This window comes from Colletotrichum aenigma (assembly GCF_013390185.1).
Source record: "Colletotrichum aenigma strain Cg56 chromosome Unknown KSG_Cg56_contig02, whole genome shotgun sequence".
In the NCBI taxonomy this organism is placed as follows: domain Eukaryota; kingdom Fungi; phylum Ascomycota; class Sordariomycetes; order Glomerellales; family Glomerellaceae; genus Colletotrichum; species Colletotrichum aenigma.
Window position 1 is genome coordinate 6,895,215 of NW_023500908.1, and position 21,038 is coordinate 6,916,252.

At 52.2% G+C, this 21,038-nt stretch overlaps 9 protein-coding genes across 9 annotated transcripts; 4 read left to right on the forward strand and 5 right to left on the reverse strand.

Moving 5' to 3' along the window:
- Nucleotides 1-59: 59 nt before the first annotated feature.
- On the reverse strand, nucleotides 60-1,412 carry Pm20d2-1 (Peptidase M20 domain-containing protein 2; the record flags this gene model as incomplete). The annotated part of the gene is made up of 2 exons (XM_037319138.1): nucleotides 60-417; nucleotides 466-1,412. The coding sequence occupies 2 exons, from the start codon at nucleotides 1,410-1,412 to the stop codon at nucleotides 60-62; spliced, it is 1,305 nt and encodes a 434-aa protein (XP_037183110.1).
- Nucleotides 1,413-2,189: 777 nt separating this feature from the next.
- Nucleotides 2,190-4,091, forward strand: CGCA056_v003883 (Sterol uptake control protein 2; the record flags this gene model as incomplete). Its single annotated transcript, XM_037319139.1, has 1 exon — nucleotides 2,190-4,091. The coding sequence occupies one exon, from the start codon at nucleotides 2,190-2,192 to the stop codon at nucleotides 4,089-4,091; it is 1,902 nt and encodes a 633-aa protein (XP_037183111.1).
- Nucleotides 4,092-4,616: 525 nt separating this feature from the next.
- CGCA056_v003884 (putative transporter) lies at nucleotides 4,617-6,315 on the forward strand (the record flags this gene model as incomplete). The annotated part of the gene is made up of 5 exons (XM_037319140.1): nucleotides 4,617-4,759; nucleotides 4,817-5,035; nucleotides 5,087-5,342; nucleotides 5,395-5,991; nucleotides 6,043-6,315. The coding sequence occupies 5 exons, from the start codon at nucleotides 4,617-4,619 to the stop codon at nucleotides 6,313-6,315; spliced, it is 1,488 nt and encodes a 495-aa protein (XP_037183116.1).
- Nucleotides 6,316-6,455: 140 nt separating this feature from the next.
- CGCA056_v003885 (uncharacterized protein) lies at nucleotides 6,456-7,489 on the reverse strand (the record flags this gene model as incomplete). The annotated part of the gene is made up of 2 exons (XM_037319141.1): nucleotides 6,456-7,285; nucleotides 7,339-7,489. 2 exons carry the CDS (start codon nucleotides 7,487-7,489, stop codon nucleotides 6,456-6,458), a joined length of 981 nt encoding a protein of 326 aa, XP_037183117.1.
- A 611-nt stretch (nucleotides 7,490-8,100) lies between these two features.
- aclQ-2 (ABC transporter aclQ) lies at nucleotides 8,101-10,944 on the reverse strand (the record flags this gene model as incomplete). The annotated part of the gene is made up of 7 exons (XM_037319142.1): nucleotides 8,101-8,305; nucleotides 8,369-8,511; nucleotides 8,564-9,070; nucleotides 9,120-10,035; nucleotides 10,086-10,531; nucleotides 10,586-10,675; nucleotides 10,735-10,944. 7 exons carry the CDS (start codon nucleotides 10,942-10,944, stop codon nucleotides 8,101-8,103), a joined length of 2,517 nt encoding a protein of 838 aa, XP_037183114.1.
- Nucleotides 10,945-12,560: 1,616 nt separating this feature from the next.
- On the forward strand, nucleotides 12,561-13,242 carry CGCA056_v003887 (uncharacterized protein; the record flags this gene model as incomplete). Its single annotated transcript, XM_037319143.1, has 3 exons — nucleotides 12,561-12,679; nucleotides 12,745-13,020; nucleotides 13,110-13,242. The coding sequence occupies 3 exons, from the start codon at nucleotides 12,561-12,563 to the stop codon at nucleotides 13,240-13,242; spliced, it is 528 nt and encodes a 175-aa protein (XP_037183115.1).
- Nucleotides 13,243-13,575: 333 nt separating this feature from the next.
- sdnE-2 (Cytochrome P450 monooxygenase sdnE) lies at nucleotides 13,576-15,156 on the reverse strand (the record flags this gene model as incomplete). The annotated part of the gene is made up of 5 exons (XM_037319144.1): nucleotides 13,576-13,768; nucleotides 13,826-14,412; nucleotides 14,473-14,891; nucleotides 14,960-15,082; nucleotides 15,141-15,156. 5 exons carry the CDS (start codon nucleotides 15,154-15,156, stop codon nucleotides 13,576-13,578), a joined length of 1,338 nt encoding a protein of 445 aa, XP_037183118.1.
- Nucleotides 15,157-17,014: 1,858 nt separating this feature from the next.
- Nucleotides 17,015-18,292, forward strand: ZEB1-6 (FAD-linked oxidoreductase ZEB1; the record flags this gene model as incomplete). Its single annotated transcript, XM_037319145.1, has 1 exon — nucleotides 17,015-18,292. One exon carries the CDS (start codon nucleotides 17,015-17,017, stop codon nucleotides 18,290-18,292), a length of 1,278 nt encoding a protein of 425 aa, XP_037183119.1.
- Nucleotides 18,293-18,981: 689 nt separating this feature from the next.
- On the reverse strand, nucleotides 18,982-19,794 carry aflD (Norsolorinic acid ketoreductase; the record flags this gene model as incomplete). The annotated part of the gene is made up of 4 exons (XM_037319146.1): nucleotides 18,982-19,153; nucleotides 19,208-19,323; nucleotides 19,376-19,609; nucleotides 19,693-19,794. 4 exons carry the CDS (start codon nucleotides 19,792-19,794, stop codon nucleotides 18,982-18,984), a joined length of 624 nt encoding a protein of 207 aa, XP_037184015.1.
- Between the last annotated feature and the right edge of the window lie 1,244 nt (nucleotides 19,795-21,038).

Here is a 21,038-nt window from a genome sequence, read left to right on the forward strand (position 1 = left end):
GCTGTGACCATGATGCATGATTATTCTAGAGATATATGTTCATTAAATCTACCAGCTGTTTATTCCTCATCCGATATGTCAAAATCCGCCTTAGCCCCCTGTGCGATAGCATCATCTGTGAGAACACGGATGGCAAGCATAGCCATACCCTTGGCACACTTGATAGCCGCAGCATGAGCCTCGTCCGTCGCCGCCGCAGCTGCAAACTTCGGGTTGTGGCCTGCGACATCCGGTGATGTCGGGATGACAAAGGCGCCGTGGAAACTGGGAACAAGGTGAGATACGTTGCCCATGTCCGTAGAGGCGTTGAACGGCTCAGCCTGGTGAAGTTTGATGGTCTCCCCGATAGCCGCCATGTCTTCGACGTATGTCTTGCATAATGTGTCGTTGGCGCGAAGGTTGGCATACGTCGGCGCGCTAATGATTCTGTCAGCAAGAGCAGCGGAAGATCTAGAGGCTACTTACACAATGTAGTTGATTTCACAACCTGTGGCGGCAGCACCAGCCTCAAGACAGGCCTTCGTCCTCTTCAACAAAGCATCGGCGCGAGCAATTGTTGGGCTGCGCACGTTCCAATTCATCCTGGTGTAGTCCGTAATTACATTGGGGACGGTGCCTCCAACTTCGATGACACCGTGAATTCTCTCATCAGACTGAATTTGCTGTCTTAGAAGAGCAACGTTGCTGTAAGCTGCAACCGCTGCGTCCAGCGCATTCAAACCCTTCCACGGCTCACCAGCCGCATGCGCCGGCTTTCCGCGGAACTCGACTCTGAACTTGTGGCTTGCAATTAGCTTGAAGCCTGCCAAACCCGACGACCCGTCACCACTTCCGCCTTGGTGTGCTGCTGTGGGATGGGCCATGATAGCCGCGGCGACATCTTCAGGTGGGTTGAACGCGCCGGCATCGATGAGCTTCGCCTTGCCACCACCGCCCTCTTCTGCTGGAGTTCCGAGAATGCGCAAGCGACCGGGGATCTTCAACTCTGTCAACGCCTGCGCCGCTCCCAGGAAAGCTGCTATTGATGAAGTCGCGATGAGGTTGTGGCCACACGCGTGCCCAATGTCGGGGAGGGCATCGTACTCGGCGCAGACCACGACTTGGCGGCCCCCAGTGCCAATCTCAGCTTCGAAGCTGGTTTCCAGACCATACGTGTGCCTCTTCACTGTGAACCCCTGCTTCTCGAGATAGTTGGTGATTGTTTCGTGGGCTATAAATTCCTGATAGGCGGTTTCCGGGTTCGCGTGGAGCGTCTTGTTGATATCATTGTGCAGCGACGAGTTCAGGTCGTCGAGATGAGAGTTGATGATGGCGCGCGCCTTTTCGAGATCAAATCCCTGCGTGATTTCTAACGCCTGGTTGGTGGTCTGCTCGCTTGCAGGAGCAGCGGCAGGGATCTCAATGATTGACATGCTGGACGGATGAGAATGATGTGGTTGCAATGTCAACGACGCAGAGTTCAGGATCGCAGAAGACACACTTCAAGCTGAAGGAAACTCAAAAACGGGCAAGCTCTCTTTTTGACAGTCGGGCAGCCGATGGACCTCAACATACGATTCTCGCCACGTTCCAGAATAATCACGGTATCTTTACGAATTACAGCATCATGAGCCGGGTGCGGAGCAGCGCTATCGATGAGCAAAAAGACAGGGATACTCCAACTGGAGAACAGGCGCAAGAGCCCATCGGCAATCGGAGCTCTCAACTTGCCGACCACCAAGACGAATCTGCAAAAAGATAGCCGACGGTCGGCAGTTTTGGCAGCAGTTTCAACCTGATAAACAATCCGCCCATCGCCTAAATGGCGGCGCGCAGGCGACGACAGCCAGCCACCTCCACTTAGTTCATCTGATCAGTCAGTCGACTTTATCTCTTTGACCCTCTTTGAGCACAAAACACAACGCTCTTGTCTCGTCGGCTATTTCGAGAGTAAACTGTTACACAACAGATATTCGCAGGAGCACAGGAAGAGCCCGTTGTATATCCATCCAAACGAACCCACATCAAAGCGCATGTCCATCCATATGCGCGCCATCGCACACAAGTCACAACGAGTCGCTTTGAGAACCGCCTAAACCCGAACACCGGTCAAAGGGCCCCCAGCTCTTGGCCTCCACTCAGACGCCTCAGAATCCCGCGACAATACCGCCGACACGGCCGACCACTGCTCAGTCTTTAGGCGACCGCCAATGAGCTCTTCGCCCACGGAGCACGAGGGGAGCTCTCCTGGTGGTGATAGCAGTAGCCCGGCGACTGCAGCCGACGATGCAGCCGCGGCTTCCGCGCCTGATGACCACCATGCCGCCGCAGCCGACGAACATGCAGAAGAAGCCGATCCCACCACCCACCCGGGCACGGCGTCGGCTCCGGCAATGCGCACGGGCGAGGGCCGGAGTGGACCGCGGTCGAGGAACGGTTGCTGGACGTGCCGCACGAAGAAGGTCAAGTGTGACGAGCAGAGACCCAACTGCCACCGCTGCACCCGCTTGCGGCTCCTCTGCGATTATGCACCCCGCATGAAGCTCACCAAGCGAGGCAAGAAAAGCAAGGATCGGCTGCTATCCTCCGTCTCGTCGGCTGCGTCTGGAGAGGTGAGGTCGCCCGGCTTGCCGAGCTGGGCGCAGGCCGTCGCGAACCTGGACCAGAGTAAGACGCTCTCGCTCTTCAACCCGTCGGCTCCGGCTACGGGCGCATGCGCGTTGGATCTGTCGTCGGCCGACCACGAGGCAATCCGTTACTTCCGCACGAGCTTCGCTAAGCTCAATCACACCAAGAACCCGGACTTCTCGCTGTACTCCATCATGTTCGACATTGCGCAGACGGACCCCATGGTCATGCACGTGGTCCTCGCCCTGGGCGGAAGAGAGCTGGAGTTCCGCCGCAACAAGGATGCCGAGGAAGCCCGGGGCCCGAGAACGCCTCTGCAGCATTACTCGTCGGCGTTGAGGATGATGGCTGACACCATTGGCAGCGACGGTAACGACCCGCTGGATCTCGATTCGGTCTGCACGGCGTTGTATCTCATGCTGCTCTATGAGCAAAAGTATGGTGACGGAAAGTGCCAGGGTCTTTCAAACCATCTCACCGGCGCAAGCTTGATACTCCAACATCGATTCAATGATCTGCTTCTCCAACTACCGGCCCCCTCGCCCGAGACCAGCAGGAAAAGCTTAGCCCTTACCCGGCGGGGCCAAGACGAGAACGGATCGCGGCTGTCGCTGTACTCGGCGCGCATGCTGGTCTGGATCGCCCTGCATGATGCAGCTGCAGCATCGTATGGACTAGGCGGGCAGCTGAACTGCGCTCTGCACAAGATCATGGGCGCCCTGGATGCCAGCAACGGCATCACTCGGACCGGGATCCCCAACAGTCCTTTCCAGCCGCTCGACAGCTTCGAGAGGTTGCATCGCTTCTCGAACCCGCTGTACCGCAACATGTGGGCAGATGCGTACCCTCAAGCTGAGCTGCTCGACGACGTCGAGAACCGCAACGTGTACGCTTTCCTCGGCGCGTGCAGCCAGCTGCGCTTCATGATTGCCCAGCTTGCGAACCTGTCAAACGACGAGGACGAAGCTTCGCAAAAACAGCGCATCATGGCGGTGGACATGACCATCCAGCAAATTGGCTGGAAGTTCACTGAGCTTCTCGAAGTCGCAGCGGAACTGTCCATCAGCACGGATAACTCCCACCGTCTCGTCGCCAACATCCGCGGCATCGTCCCACACTACCACGCCGTCGTGCTCGAGTTCCTCCGCCTGACTCGCTTCAACGAGACCCCGATGCTCTCCACACGCCAACGAAATGCTCTGCGCGAGATCATGAACCTGGCTTTCCAGGCCTTCAAGCACGAAGGCGACGAGTCCATGACACGCATCGCGTGGCCGCTGTTCATGGTTGCGCTGGAGACGGATGACTTACTGCACCGGGAGTGGGTGCTCAGCCGGTTCCAGGGAATGAGTCGGTTCGGCAAGAACCTCGACCGCGCTCATGTCTTCTTGAAAGAGATTATTGAGATGCAGAATAAGCTGGGCAGAAGAGTTGATGTGCGCGAGCGATTCCAGTCCGGTGAGGTGGGGTTGTTTGTTATCTGAGACCTCCGGTAGGCTGCCTGGTCTTTTTGACAGCATCCCCGCCACTTGAGTCTCTCAACCAATGCCGTGCGTGACACGATGGTCCGCCCCCTTAGACGTTGGTTTCCCCGCATTGCTGAAGGATCCGGCGGGGTCGTGGACCATGGCGTGGGATCGGCTAATGTTTAAATGCAAAGTCGCGTCGGCTATCGTGTGTTATCAGCGGCTATCAGTCACGCGGCGAATTCGATGGAATAACACCACGAAGTAATCCGGACGTAGTCTATCATCGCCGCGCGGAATCAATTTCCGTGGACAACCAGCTGTGCGATTCCGCATTAGGATGGCCGGGTTCGGACTTCCATCCTGTTGAGTTGAGCAGGTGTGATAACGATCACGCGTTCACCGTCTTGGCTTCGATGTCGGGGTGTTGGGGATCGACTTATAAGATCTTCTTCACCCATCGTCCCTGCGTTGCATCTGAGTCGCAACCCGGAGTTCACCCTACTGCTTCCTTGCTCCCTTCGCCTGCAATTGTCCGCAAAGATGGCAGAAAAGTTGGAAAAGACTCCTATCGACGATGTCGGTCAGGCGGACCAGACGCTCCAAGACATTGGCGAGGGGTTCATCTCTGGCCAAGGCTTGACCCCGGAGGAAGACAAGAGGATCCTTCGCAGGATTGATATGTGGTAAGTGATACCTCTGTGCTTCAATCTTGGAAAGCATTCGTTGACTGAGCATCACAGCCTCTTGCCTGTCATGGCTATGTCGTACCTCTTCCAGTTCCTCGACAAGTCCGCGCTGAGTTACACCGCCATCATGGGTCTCAGAGACGACATGGGCCTTTCCGGTTCCGAGTACTCCTGGGCGAGTAGTATCTACTACTTTGGGTACCTCGTCGCGTCATACCCCGCCGGCGTTGCCATGGTTCGCCTTCCCGTCGGCAAGATGATTGCCAGTTCAGTGTAGGTTAAGCCCTTGGCTACTTAATTGGCGATTGCAGGCTAACATCTCAGTCTTGTCTGGGGTATCATCTTGATGTTGACCGCCGTCTGCTTCAATGCCGCCGGCTTGCTCGCGAACCGCATCATGCTCGGTGTGGCTGAAGCAGCCATCGCACCCGGCCTGTCCATCGTCGTCTCCATGTGGTACAAGCGCTCCGAGCAGCCTCTGCGACATGGAGCTTGGTTTCTCGGAAATACCATCGCCGGCATCTTTGGCGGCGTCGTGGCCTACGCCATCGGTCATATCGAGAGCATCGCTCCTTGGAAGGTTTGCGGCTTCCCTTTCCATGCTTATCGGCAACCGCTAATTTCATATTCAGGCCGTCTTCCTCATTTTCGGAGGCATTACCACCGCCTGGTCTTTCACGATCTTCTTCCTCCTCCCCGATACCCCCACCAAAGCCCGATTCCTCAACGAGGCCGACCGCATCAAGGCCATTGAGCGCGTGGCGGAGAACATGACAGGCATCAAGAGCGATACTTTCAAGTGGAACCAGTGCATCGAGGCTCTCACGGACATCAAGGCCTGGCTGCTCTTCACAATCCAAATCAGCGCGCAGATCGCCAACGGCGGTGTCCACGGGTTTGGATCAATTGTGATTAAAGGCATGGGCTTCAGCACGCTCAACACCCTGCTGGTGCAGATGCTCGGGTCTGTGTTCCAGCTCGTCTTTGTGCTGATGGCTACCGGAGGAAGCACGTATTTCAAGAACAGCCGAACGTACTGGATGGCGTGGAACTTGGCTGTGTCAATTGCGGGTGCGGCCATGGTGAGGCAGATCACGCCCGAGTTGAAGTGGGCGAGGTTCATGGGGTACTGCTTGACGATTGCGTACAGCGCCAACTTTCCGATGATTTTGTCCATGTCTTCGGGCAACTTTGGCGGGTTCACCAAGAAGACTACTGTAAACGCCATGGTGAGTGCTTCTTCCAATTTTCTGACGACATTTTAGGACTGACTTGGACAGATCTTCATCGCCTACTGCGCTGGAAACATCATCGGCCCTCAGCTCTTCTTCGAATGGGAGGCTCCGTCATACAGGTCTGGATTCCTGGCCATGTTGATCTGCTATGGCATCGGAGTTCTCACGTGCTTTGCGCTCCGATATTATCTCATCTGGGAGAACAAGCGCAGAGACAGCATCGGAGAGGTTCTCGATGTCGGGGTCGGGGACCATGTTCCGCTGAACCTGCTTGACAAGACGGATAAGGAGATTCCTCAGTTCAGATATGTGTACTGAGGTATGTTGTCACGATGCAGAATGAATCTTCAGTGAAGTCAAGGATGTCCGAGCGAGGCGTAGGCATCAATCTGTGGAGAAAGAGGACTGATTCTATTCGATTCTCCCGATAAATTGTGATACCATAATGAAACGATTCTTTATTCCAGTTCCCAGACGAGTGGCTCCTCATCCCTCATCTCGCGCCATCTATTAGTTGCCCTCATCACATCTTCACAACCCTTCAGTAGGAATCCCCATTTTGCCACGAACTTCTCAGTGACTTCCCAGCCATCCGGATGCCATGGATCCGACCAGGCTATGATACCCGGCTGATCGCTACATTGAGTGCTATCCGAGCAGCCCACGAGATCGATGCACATCTCATGGTGATCGTAGCTATCTCGATAGCGGATGGCGTTGTCTCGCATGCCCCCTGACGGGAATATGTCTATCCAGCTTTCGTGCACTGTCGAATTCTGCAAAGCAGTAGGAAGCAGTGTGGGCGGGATCGAGGACGGGGCAGGGAAGAGGGGGGTGGTATGGAGGTCTGGGGTGCAGGGGCTTTCTAAGAGAGAGGTGAGAGAAAGAATGTGAATGTTGGTGATTGTCGCTCGAAAGACGTTGTAGTAGACCAGCGGGATGAGATGGTCTCTGTATAGGGGGAACCAGTTGGCGGGGTTCCGATAGTAAAGTGGAATCGTGCCGGGGAGCTTCGATTTTGCCCGACGCTTTGAGGTGGATGGGCGACGACGCGATGAACGGACTATCGCATGAACTTCCTGTGCGTCTGCTACCTCATTTTCATTTCCAGAAGACTTTGATTGGTCTTCAGGCCCAAGCTGGCATGACTTCGCTGGTGGGACCCATTGGAGAATCTGGATTCTAGGCGCTGAGCCAGCAGTTTTGACCGCCCTCTCCCATGAGAAATCTCCGTCATTCTGTGTTTGACTTTGTTTCTTCAGGAGGGTTTCTAGGGCTTTCTTCTTTCCTGCTCGACTATTCCGTCATCAAAGCTCGTTGGATATAGGGTAGATTACATACTGTGAGCTCGAACGTTCAAGCGATTCTGTCTTTTCCGTCGCTCTGCCCTGTCACGAAGCCCAGTCCAGTCGTCATCCGGACACTGGGCCTCCCCAGAGTGGAGCATCGGAGGGAGAACATTGACAGGCACTTTCGGGATGTGGCCATGCATGATACCCAGAATTCGGGTGGACGCGTTGTTGAAGGTTGTGATACTGCAGGTTGCTTACGTCTTGTGACCTAGAATGAACATAGGTGAAGATTTTGGAGTGTGCAGTCAAAAGAATGTCCCCAGTACTTATCTGCCTGCGGCTTAGAAGGAGTAGACGGTTGTGCAGGGATCAGCTACGGCGGTGATCCTCTAGGAGCGAGCCGAATCTGCATTGTGCTTACAACGCTATTCCTGATAGAGGTCACTGTCATCAATGGCTTTCATCAGCCAATCAAAGGAGATCGAATCATTTGTTAGACCAAGAATCTAGCCACCGAAACCAGCCGTGGCATGCACACGGGGCATCTTCATTCCGAGTGTGTGGAAAGCTCCGCCGATGTGAGCCATTATGAAGCGTTTGCTTGTCCTAACAGTCTAGTTGTGAAAGATAGTGGGTGTTCCACGTAAGATCCATTCACTGTGGAACATTGAATACTGAGAAGCCTGCCAGAGGATCGATGATGGGACAGGACCATCCGACGATGTTGCGAATCATCCTTGAGATTCATTGATGTTTAGACTTTTCTATAACTACAGGTAATGATACAATCTTCTACGGAAAGATTACGTTCTTACTCCTGCGAAGCCGTCTCGGACGACTCACCCTCTTTCTCGGTCTTCTCCTGGGCCTTCTTTTCAATGGTGGTCTGCTTCTCCCACATGGCGTGGTATCGACCTTGTAGAGACAACAGCTCGGAATGCGTGCCGCGCTCGACAATCTTGCCCTTGTGGAGGACAACGATCTGGTCAGATGTGGTGATCGTCGACAGACGATGGCTGTTGGAGGTGTCAGCAAGAGGAAATTCTTTCGTGGAGTATACAAGGTGGGAGTCAACTCACGCAATCGTGATGGTAGTTCTTCCGGCAGTCACGCGCTCCAGGGCATCCTGGATCTGTCGCTCAGTGTGAGAGTCCAGGGATGCGGTAGCCTCGTCCAGCAGCAAGATACGGGCGTCCTTCAGAATAGCTCGTGCGATGGCAATCTAGGACATGTTAGAGTGATGTATCCTGCACTTTGGGGTGGGGTATACGTACTCTCTGGCGTTCACCTCCAGACAACTTCAGACCGCGCTCACCAACCTTGGTCTCATACCCATCGGGGAAATTAAGAATACGCTCGTGAATGTTTGCCGCCTTGCAAGCCTCAAAGACGTCGGCCTCGGACGCCTTAGGGTTGGCGTAGAGAAGGTTGTACATGATCGTCGCGTTGAAGAGAACGGTATCCTGCGGGACGACACCAATGTTCCTGCGCAGGCTGTCAAGCTTGAGGTCCTTGATGTCGTGGCCATCAACAGTGACGGCGCCCTCCTGGACGTCGTAGAAGCGGAACAAGAGCTTGAGTGAGGTAGACTTGCCGCTGCCGGACTCTCCAACGATGGCAGTCTTGGTGCCGGGGGCGACGGTGAAGCTGACACCATCAAGGGCGGGGTCACCCTTCTTCGTCTGGTAGGAGAACTTCACATTGTTGAAGGCAACCTCTCCCTTAGGAGACGGCAACGCGATAGCATCGGGCTTCTCGACGATACCGGATGTTTCTTTAAACTGCAACGCATCAGTAGGTTACTTTCAAGAACTGACGAAGAGCGCTTACGAGATCAAGCATTCGCTCCGCTTCGATGAGGTTGTTCTGGAGCATGGTGTAGTAGGTGCCGAAGAAGTTGAGAGGGCCCTGAAGCTGAACAAAGTAGTTGATCAAGCTGACGAACTCGCCGACGGTCTGCTCGCCAATGGAGATCTTGTAGGCTGACACAGCGACGAGCAACGCGGTTCCGAGGGAGAAGATGGAGCTCTGCGTAAGGTTGAGACCGTTGAGGGACCACTGCACGAGTCGCTCAGCCCTCTGGTACACCACGACATGCTCCTTGAATCGTTGCGTCTCTGGAACGACAGCGTTGTTGTGCTGGACCGTCTCGTATGCCATGATGGCGTCGGTCTTGATGGCCTCCATCTCACGCATCTTGGTGGCCATGTCCCTCCTCTGCTTGCCGCGGTACTTGGCGACGTAGATAGTGAGGAAGATGTAAGACCACATAATGAAGAAGACGATGATGGTGTAAAACGCATCATACTTGACGAAGAAAAAGACGCCGGCGACGAAAATGTCGAAGACCATGGGGAACACTTGGAAGCAGAAGTTCTCTAGGAACGTGTTCATCGCAGCACCGCGGCTCAGGGCGCTGGTGACCTCGCCAATCTTCTTGTTGAGGTGGAACTCCAGAGACAGGCCCAGGACATGCTCGAAGGCGGCGCAAGAGAGCCTGCGGAATAGAGATTGTGAGACGGGGATCCAGAGGACGGACCGCAGAGCACCGAGAATTCCCTGGTTACCCTGAAGCGCACGGAAGACGACATAGAGGATGATTTCTCGGTAGGGAATGCCACCCTGGCCGAGTTCGTCAATGAGGGAGCCGAGCAAGACGGGAGCGAAGACGTTCACGGTGCGCTGCAGGATGAGAATGACCAAGCAGAAGACGACGATTGCCTGGTAAAGAGGCGAGTCCTTGGGCCTGGTTACAGTCAGCAGATGGACTACATTCACAGCTTTCAGTGGCCTTACCAGAGATAAGGGAAGAGAACTTTGAAGCCAGCAAAGTAATCGAGCCAACCGGTGCCCTGGACCTGTTGCCTGGGTCCAGCGGGCGGGCCGTGAGGATGGGCGCCTCCATAATTGGCCGAACCGTTGCCGTTCTGCAGCAGGGATTGTCGCTCTTCCGGGGTTGACCTGGGCGTTGACGGTCGCAATCGGTATTCCCGGAACGCCAGCGCGATAGACATGAACAGGATGAGTGCGATCCTGGCGAAGCCTAGGGAGGATAGAGAGTCTAGAAGGGGTTTCGACACTCGCAGGTAAGGGTGCTCCGAGAAGAAGAGGGCGGCAATCACCGCTTCGAAGAGGATGGCGACGATCCAGGCATAGGCGTGGCATGCGGTCGGCACCCACGGCCCCTCGGGATCAGGAAGCAGACCAGCGAGGAAGTAGAGGAGGACCGCGACGTATGACGCCTATGTTTCGGTCAATTGGTTGCATCGTGAAGATCAGCAGAGGTTGACACATACAATGTAAGCGGCGAAGGGAAAGTCGACCTTGGCCGGGCCCTCATAGTGACCGCCGAACGCCTCACGGACGGCGACGATGGTGCTGGCAAACTGGGAACTTGTGAGCCTCGACGTAATCTTCGCCTCGATCAAGATAAAAGTCTTCTCACCAGAACAGCGGAAAGGATCAGTTGGAAGAACCAGATGAGGCGGTTGTAGAACTTGCTCAGGGCGACGGCCTTCTCGTCCGGCGCGTCCCGGCGCGGTCCGCCACGTCTTTCGCGCCAGAACTGGACGGACTGGGCCCCCAGCAGGGCGACGAAGAGACCGCAGGGATAGAGGTAGAAGGCCACCTGCAGTCCCAATTGCATCCCCGCCATGGTTTGGAGGCGCTAGTTGCGATGGTTGAGCATGGAAATGGGTTCGGTTTTGATGGAAAACGGTCGGGATGGCATCGGAATGTTCTGACTGGACTTCTGTTCAGATTCTCCGACGAAGAAGCAACCTCCTTGTTCAACGCCGCGCGCGCACGGATGACATGACGGACAAGCACGCGGACTCCGTCGGTTACGTCAGCATCTCCGAATTAGTCATCAATCATGTTCGCCTGTTGATGCAAAGAGTGAAAGACAGTTCTTCATACACTTCTGTTTGTACATAGACTGTCTTGTTAATGACAAACCCGTTTGATACTGTAATGTTTTCTCGAAAGCGAATTTGATTTTGCTCCTCATTTACAGGTCTTTCGGTCAAGACTCGGTAAACAATGCATCATGCGTGGGAACTCCGCTGGTCTGGGCCAAGATCGCCACACTAAATCGCACACAGGGGTTTTACCAGGCCTCCACCAGCATAGGGCGGAACTGTTTGGTAGATTGTTGCAGAAATCCATCCAGCCCTTTCTCAAGTCAATATCATGCACCATAATCGTTCCATATCCAAGTGAATTGAGAAAAGTGTAATGGCATTCCGGAGATAGGGGGCTCATTAATCCCGACTAGACTATCCAGGATCTCTGAATGGGCAGCAGATCGCACAACCTTTACTTTCTTGGCCGGGCCGAACCGTCGTGCCACGTCAAAGTTCGTGACGAGCTAATATGGAATATTGATGTTGCATTTCTACTTAGACACGATGGGCGACAAGGATCTCGCAAAGCAGAGCTTTTGATTAATTCGCAGTTAACAACTCCCGTTCGCTGGGTTCCGGCTGCTTACGCGGCTCATAATAGGCATTCAGTTCTTACCCACGACTTGGATGCCGACGGACTATTCCATGATCCTACATTCATGGCATGAATCATGTAATCAGTCTGTGGGTGACTTCCTGGACAATACTACGTCTTGGGAATGATTTAGCCGGTACCGACCTGAATGAGGCTTAGTGAGATGCCACCCGCACGTGTCCCTGTTGATCACAAACATTGGCATGGTGGAAAAGGTGAGCGGTCAACTATTCAAGTGGATAACGAACCAGGGAAAATGACTGATGCTCGACTGAGCAATGACTCGCCACGGTGAAAGTCTGGTGAAGCGGTTGAGATCATGAGCTCGGTTTGTAAATGAATTCGGCGGCACTTCGAAGCCATTGTCAAAGTCACAAATTGAACGACATTGCTTGCACAATGCGACGTGAAATCACCATCGCGCATGGTTTGGAAAACAAAAGCATCGACTAGCACTCAGTTCAACTTGCACAACAAATTTGATCAGAGCGACAGTGGATAGAGCTAGATAGGTGGATATCTCCATATTTCAAGACCCATATTCATCGGTGGGAAGAATCTACCAAGGGTATTGACAGCCTTACACCGTCCGTGACCTCCGATCATAAATCATCTGTCCGTTCGACACGTAGCCAAAGGGGTCCAGGCTTCATGGGTCACTATATAAGTACTCGCACTGCCATAGCTGAAAATGTTGTCCGCCTGTCAGCTGTTACATCACCATCTTTCCCTTCGCCTTACGACCCGATCAAGTCCATAAACATTGTCAACATGAAAGCCTGCAAGGTTCTCCTCCCGTTCACTCTCCTAGGCACTGCCCTGGGAGTGGATATGGCCAAGTACCAAGCTGGGTCAGGCGTCGACGCCTCTTTCGAGCCGTTCCTTGAGTCGTACGTCAAACCTCTTCGTTCTTGGGTATCCATTCACGTCAAGTACTAACTGAAGTTTCCCTCAGTTTGTACGCTTTTGCCGAGGACCACACGTCCACCGACACGTTCACGGACTTTTTCGTCCCGGACACGGGCCGTCTGATTGTGCTCGAGAACACGGCGGAGGGACCGGACGCGATCGTCAAGCTCAAGCAGGCTCTGCTCCCCACAACAGGCGAGAAGCAGTGGAACCATCTGCCGAACGCTACGACGGTGCACTCAGAGACTTCTACCGAGAAGATCTATAATGTGCTCGGTGTTATCCAATCGCGATTCACCGGTGGCAACTGCTCGGTTGCATAGTAAGCACTCTCCCCCGCTCTCGGCCGAGTTGCCGCCATGACATTAAATTACGGTCGGACTTCGCTAACGGATCATCTGCATTAAACAGCTACTCTAGTCGCTTCACTGTGCTTAAGAGCAGCGATGGAAAGGTCCGCAACGAGGCTCACAGCGGCTCGCTTGTGTTGTACGATGACTACATTGTCGACCCCCCTCATTCGCCTACGAACATTCCTTGCTAAACCAACGCGCAAAATGTAACTAAGACGATGTACATGTGGTGTAAATACGCGTGGTGGATGATGAGCTTTGGATGTTACATATGACTGGACGAGATGCATACTAGTAGTTTCAATTGCTGTTATGAGCATGCCGCTTCATTCCATAGAGCTATCACTCTACATACTACATGAACGCCAACAATTACGACATAATGACACTCTACATATACCTCGCTGGAACCTTTGTCATGCCTTCCACTGTACAAGACGCGGCTCTCAATCCGTCGCCTGAAGGTCCTCAGCGTTCGCCATGATTACCGATTCATTCAAGAAGTGCGAACTGGCCTCCAAGTCTCAATTTCGCACTTTTATCCGCAGAACATGGCTCCCTTTTGCTGGGAATGGAATGATGTAGTCTTGGTTGAAGTCAATATCTCTTTCGGTATCGAATAACTCGAGCGAAGGTCCCTCTTGGCCGTGGTAAATATCGTATTTGCGGATGATTGAAGCAAGCACCATTGACATTTCTTGACGTGCAAAGTTCATGCTGTTGCCATGGTCAACAAACACGATAGTCATTGAAACCAGTGCAATAATCACGTACCCAATGCAATTTCTAGTGCCTCTAGCAAACTCGATGAATCCTATGTCAAGTCTTGGGTTGTCGATCCATCGTTGAGGGCGGAACTCGTGGGGATCTTCAAAAGCCTCTGGATTCATGTGCGCGATCTGTGTAGTCATATTTGTCGACGTCCCTGGAGGGAGGACATACTCCTTTCCTCTGCGCTTGTCATGGTAAACGATAGGAACATCTGGCGAGACTCGAGGTAGCCTGGAAACGACGCCAGGGTGAAGGCGTACTGTTTCTTGAATGATGGCACTCAAATACGGCAGCTTCTCGACCTTTGCGAAGGATGGCACTTCTTCGGGGTCAGGAAGGGCGGCAGTGATCTCGGCTTTGACTTTGTGGAAGACAGCTGGATTGGCGAGTAGTCGGTAGATGGCAGCTTGTAGTGTGTATGGTGTTGTACCCTCACCAGCAAAGACGACAAGCTGTGCCTCATGTGCAAGTCGTGGAATGGTTTTCTCTTCGTCAGGGAGCTTACTGTTTAGTATTCCCTCGAAGATTGTGTTCTTCGCACTGTCAGGGTTTTTCGAGTTTCTGATTTCCTCAACCTTTTCAACCCACAACTGTTCAAATGTAAGCCAAAAATATACTAAAGTCCAAATCTTCGGGTATCGGCAACGAACCATCTGCTTGTCCCACATTTCTGTCAATGATGGGATGAACGTCTTGACGGCCCACGGTGGAGCTAAAGCCAGAAATGTGCCGACCCAAGGAAAGTGGCAGAAAGTGTGGTTAAGGATGAAAAAGACGTCCGTCGACAACATGTACGGCATGGCGAAATTGCTCTTCTCCAGAACATGAAAAGAGTCACCAAATGCGTACTCTGTAATCAAGTAGCTTGTAAAAGCCCGGAAAACGTAGTGCATAGGCAACACCTCGCTTGCTTTGCCAGCGTTTTGCATCCGCGCAAGTAACTTTTCCAAGTGCTCTTGAATTATGGGTTCGAGTCTGCGAATACTCGCTGTCGAGAAGAATCCGCTGATGGCGTTACGACGTTTTCGGTGCATATCATGGTCTATAGTTGCGACGATGGACTCCGCAGCTGTCGAAGAGAACGAAAATTGGTCAGCCGAGGAGAAGGTTCAAACGATGAGTTCACTATCGGCTTACTTCCTGTTCGCCTGCCGGTAAAAAAGTACTTGTTTGTCTTCCTCCCAGGTCCCGGAAATATGGAATCGATGAAGTCTGGATCATTGAAGTGGACCTCGTGGGGGTTTATGCGAACGATGGGGCCTGCGGTTAAGTTTAATTATTATCCATATCGTTGGTAAGATGTGGCATGATGACGCACCGTATTTCTCATGCATTTGGCCGATCTTCCTGTAAGACTGACCCCCAAGCACGACATCGTAATAGATCTCATGCCAATAGGTCACAGCTGGGATATTCAAGGAGTTGTTTAGCAGAAGTCTCTTGAGTTATGAGAAGATACAAATTGACAATCTCACCAGCAAGTCTTGGTCCTGGAATACCCGAGATCGAAGAAAGCAACGATAATTCTTTGTCAAATCCTGTCCCTCAACGAAAATTGCCCCAGGTGCGGTTTCATTCTTACGACGGTACGTGATGAGCAAGAATGTGTACACAAGCCACACAGCCAGAGCCGCATAGAGTGTTGTTAGGCTTAATAGCCCTCTTTCTCTCCATGTGTTTATAATACTGGCCACGAGAGGGCTCTGGCCGAAGCGTTCGAATGGTGACATGATCTCCTTCATTGATGAGGATGGCACATAATTCAGTTCAAGCCGAAAGATCAGCTCGTGGTAAACCATTGCAGGTTCTATTCATATTGTACTGTCCGTCTTCTACATGTTTACGGCATTGCTCATGCACTATTCCTGATACTGCCTGGTTCTCCATGATGCCATTCAACATCCGGACTCCTGCTATTCTCGATTCCGATTTGACGCAATATGTGAGAAGGAAGCTAAAGCCGTATACTATAGTAACCATGAAGAAAACATGTCGTTTGAGTGAGCGGGGATTCTGAATCATGTAGGCACATCAAGGGGTCGGCAGGAACGGGGCGGCCCGGGGTTGACCCGTTGATTACATTGACCCTGGTGAGCACGCTATCATGCATGGTCAGCAACATCCACCACCGACACCATGCTCAAATTCAGAGTTTGCTGATTGCCAAGATGACACGAACCGGACATCCTCCTCGACAAGATTGCTGACGCGTGTAGCTTACGGTGTAGTGTTATCTAGGGGTCCAACAGTTTTGGGCATGCCGCGTAGACGGGCGTCTGGCCGCAGTCCCTGCAAAGTTGGTCTTCAAACACGGCTTCATGTCCGAACATTAGATGGGGAACAATATTGAGGTCGTAGACGAGGCAATAGTAAGCTTGGGTGTCCACCGAATGTCGTGAATGGCACTATCGCAGTTGGATCTGACTCAGATGTAATTCATGGGACTTGGATGAACTCCTACCTTCCCCACAACGTGAAATGGGTTAACTCAGGAGAGATGAAAAGGACTAGCTGCCGGGCGGCCCGGAGGGATCTCGGTTCGTCCGATGAACTCATCGAAGCTGGGAAGTGGTTATTCATTCTAGACATCAGTAGGATTCGATAGCGTGTAAAACCCCTTTCGACGTGGGCTGATCGAGAGACCGCTGAACTCAATGAGGAACGACCAGACTCATACTAAACTTACATGTCTTCGTTCCTTTATGAAAGATAGTTCTTGTTATTTTGTATCAATCACTCTGTGTCTATCCGACCTTTTCAAGGAGCCAATCGCGTTGTCAACCTTGTTGAAACTTGCGTCTGTATTTCAGATTCGTCCGACATGCAAGCACATGCATCCCTTCTTTTCGGCATAGCCACGGCTTTGTCGCAAGTCTCTTCGGTCACCGCTGCGCCTTTCAACGGCTCCACATCCCCTGCAAACTGTCGCTATCTTCCGGGAGACAGGCAGTGGCCAGATCCGGCAACCTGGAGAATACTCAATGATACCGTCGGCGGCAGACTCATTGCGGGTGAACCGTTGGCGAAATATTGTCACGGCGCTAGTTACGATGCTGACGCCTGTGCCGACATTCGGGCGCGATGGACCGAACCAGTCACATAGTCATTCAACCCTTTGTGGACCGAGATTGCGCCCTCCAGAAGAACAGCCCATTGACATTCAAAAACAGCTTTCAGGATCCTGTCAACGTCATGTCACCCTACTGGCTCAACAACACCTGCAGCCCCTATACTTCACATAACGCGTCCTGCATACTAGGAAACATTGCATCCTATGCTATCAATGTCAGCAGTGTCAGCGTTGTTGTCGCAGGTCTGGAGTTTGCCAGACAGAACAATGTCTGTTTGAGCATCAAAAATACTGGGCATGATTACATTGGTCGTTCCAACGGTGAAGGATCTGTTGCCCTATGGACGCACAATCTCAAGGACATCACATTCTTCAACTACAGTAGTGCCGTGTACACCGGTCCTGCAGCCAAGATATCCGCAGGTGTTCAGTTCTTTGAGGCCTACGCTGCAGCGGCCAGCCATGGACTCCGAGTTGTTGGTGGGTTCTGTCCTACTGTCGGCATGGCCGGTGGCTATGTTCAAGGCGCCGGACAGTGTCCACTAGGAGCTACGTACGGACTTGCTGCTGACAACAGGCTGGAGTTCGAGGTTGGAACCCCAGATGGGAGACATGTTGTGGCATCGCGTACAGAAAACCCGGACCTTTACTGGGCACTGAGTGGTGGCGGAGGTGGCACTTATGGAATCGTATTATCGTTGACGACCAAGGCACACCCTGACGGACAGGTCGCGGGAGGATCCCTTGCCTTCGACAACACCAACGAAGAATCTTTCTGGGCAGCTATTGAGAAATGGCAGCGTCATCTCCTTCTTCTAGACCAGATTCCGGGTTTCACCACTGTCTGGGGATTTACTAACGCATCATTCAGTATCGCTTTTGCGACTCTGTCCGGAGGCAATGCTTCCGCGGTGGCTGATGCGCTCTCGCCGTTCCTCAAAGAACTTGACGACCTCAGCATCGTCCCTTCGTCGTATGAGACCAGCGACCGCTCAACCTTTTACGAGCACTATGAACACTACACGGGCGATATGCCCTATGGGCCGTACACTACAAACGACGTCATCGGCGGCCGTCTCATCCAGCGTTCGACGATTGAACATAACGCAATCAATCTAGTTGCAGTCTTACGAGACGTCGTCAAGCCAGGCCTTCCCTCAGTGCGCGTCAATGGCATTGCCGCAAACGTAACACATGCCCGCGCAGGAAACAGTCCAGGCGATAACGCTGTTCTTCCAGCATGGCGCGAATCTCTGTACTGGCTCAATGTTGACGTCTTGTTTGATCCTGCATCTTCAGTGTCAGACATTCATGGAATCCAAGTGAAGGTCAACCAGTTCCAAGATCGCCTGAGGCCTCTAACGCCTGGTGGAGGCCCATACATGAACGAAGGAACATAAGACAATGTGGATTGGAAGACGGACTATTACGGTTCAAACTATGATAAGCTGCTACAGGTCAAGAAGACCTATGACGCAGACTTTCTTTTGTATTCGCATACTTCGGTGGGGGCTGACGAGGTTACTGTTGCCTCTGATGGGCGCATCTGCAAGAACTAAGAGCTTTCTCACGGTTTTATGCTGGTGTCAACCGCGCGATGGGTTCGTTAGACTGCTATGTTTGCGATCGTCAATCCTCTGAACTGGCTCTCTTGACAGATTCTTTTCAATTTTCCGACTGTATTAATAGCCGATTTAATTCACAGAAGACCTAGTTTGGTGCCAGACAGAAAACCTCATAACTGGTAGAATAACGTTTTCCTTCTTGCTATGGAATGAGAAGATGTTTTTCCTATGCTTTAGGTGCGATCCTATATGTCTAATAAGAGTTCAGGTCAATGTCCCAAACGACTCGGAACTTTCAAAAAAACCTCACGGATTGCTTGATACGACTGGGAGTAGAGTGCACCAAAACAAGAAATCTCACGATAGCGTTGCGTCGCACAAATCAAGAATTCTGTTGCTGAACGGTCTCATGCTAAGTTGCGTAGAATTCTTTCTTTTCTATTCTCTTTAAGACTCCCATCATTGGGACCCGAAATCACAAGCTGTGCCTGCTTACGACTGATTTTGAACCAACGATGCTACTATTACCATGGCAGCACAACACCATCCCACTGGATCAACTTCCCGCCGTGGCTGTCCCTTGTAGCTGAGTCAACCTCCTTCACGATTCCCTCAGTCACATCTCCAACCTTCAATGGCGCTTGCTCATGGCCAAAGTAATGTGCACCGTTGTTTCCAAGGTCCGTTTGGACCCAGCTGAGATAGCTGTCAGTATGTTCGTCCGCAAGTGCACGGGTTGGCCTGTCTTACCCCGGGTCGATGGGAAACGCAAATAGCTCCGGCTCTTCTCGGTGGATAGCCTTGGTCAACCAATGTGCAACGACTTTGGATGTGCCATAAGCCGCATTTGGCATGTCAAGTTGGTTCTGCAGGTTTATTAGCGGACGACCTGCCCACGTGATTGGTGCAGTATCTTACTGTCAACCAGGCCGAACACGAGCCAATTGTAATCCACTTGCCGCTCTTGGATTTCTTCAGCAGAGGCAGCGTAGCTTGGTACGTAAAGATAAGACCGTGGACGTTTGGCACGTAGTGGCCTTCGATATCTTCGACTTTGATCTCGGACACCTTGGGCCATGCAAAACAGACACCGGCATTGGCAATGACAACGTCAAGGTGATCAATGCCCTGCGCTTCCAGTTGTTTCACGGCCTCTAGACCGTCAGTCTCGACTGTGATGTCAAATTTAACAAGTACCAGGGAAGACTAGATGACTCGTGATCGGGATCGCGAACCGTGCCGATGACGGTGTGATTAGGCCTAGCCAGATATTTCTCGAGGAGGCCTTTGCCGATGCCGCGATTGGCACCAGTGATAAGCACGATTATTGGTGCCATTGTTGCTTTTCGTTCAGGGCAGACTCAACAGGACTGGATACACAAAGAGACACCGAGGTGAACGAAATGCGTTGCAGGCTTCTGGCTTGTGGAATATCTATAGCCTTCAAATATCAACTCAATTATTCTCTCAACGCGTCATCGTCGCGTAAAGCAGCATTTCTGATGCACTGTAATCCGCAAAAGGCTGACAAATTCAGACTCAGTAGACGTCAGGAGCCTTGCTTACCGGGCAGCTTGGCCAAGCATGGTCACAGTCGGCATTGATGATGCCTGGAAGGTATGGGGTTTTGGCGCCGAAACTTGCTCGACTGTCTGTCTAATCGCTTGTCATCGAATCTCAGTGCCATTCCTCTACTCGACCTGCCCCAAAGTCTCCTTTCATGCTGGCTGCGGGGTATCAATTGCAACAACATCATTTCCATGGACGGTTCATCGCAACATGAAAGCGACAGGGTAGCTGGACCATTAAGTCCCACCATTATTGAATGGAGGGATCATTACTGCATGGTCAGCGTCTCGCAGATTGTTACAGACAAGCTTCCTAGTGAAAGCCAAATGCTGACCATGCATACTGCAAGGATACACGGAAGTGGGATCTCTTGCCCCACGTGGGGGTCCGATTGCGTGCGAATGGGTCCCCATGAATCTCAATTTCGCTACCAGAACGACATGGAACGATAACGAGGATGACAACGGGGACGATAAGGGCCAAAAGTTTCCATGAACTCGGGTTTGTGGACAAAATAGGAAATCTGGATCCGTCAACTTGTCAGCACAAACTCAAAGCTGTAGGCTCGAATGTCAGGGGAAGGGGCATTGAAATTATCTCAAAGACGCAGTGGCGCAAGGAAAAATTCAATTGGTTTGCGTAAGGCTTGTATTTAAAACTCATAGATGTCAATAGTGAACTTAACACATTTACTACGTCTAGCTATGGATAGATTGTTTCATGTGATATCTAATCAAGAGCATGGCGAATAAAGTTTACCATCGCTTGCCAAATCTCTTTGGATCCGCTACCGCTCAGCACAGTGAGATGCCTCTTTCCATTGGCAACATATAGCTCCTTTGGTCCTTCAAATCGTCCGAATGCTTCTTCCTGCTCCTCGGCTGGAGATATGTCATCCAGCCCTGGAACGATCATTTGAACCGGCGTCCGAACGAGATCAAGAAGCTCCTTAGGTCTGAACAGGGCCAGTTTGTGGTACGTCTGCAACGTGATTCGATCTCGAAAGTTAGGT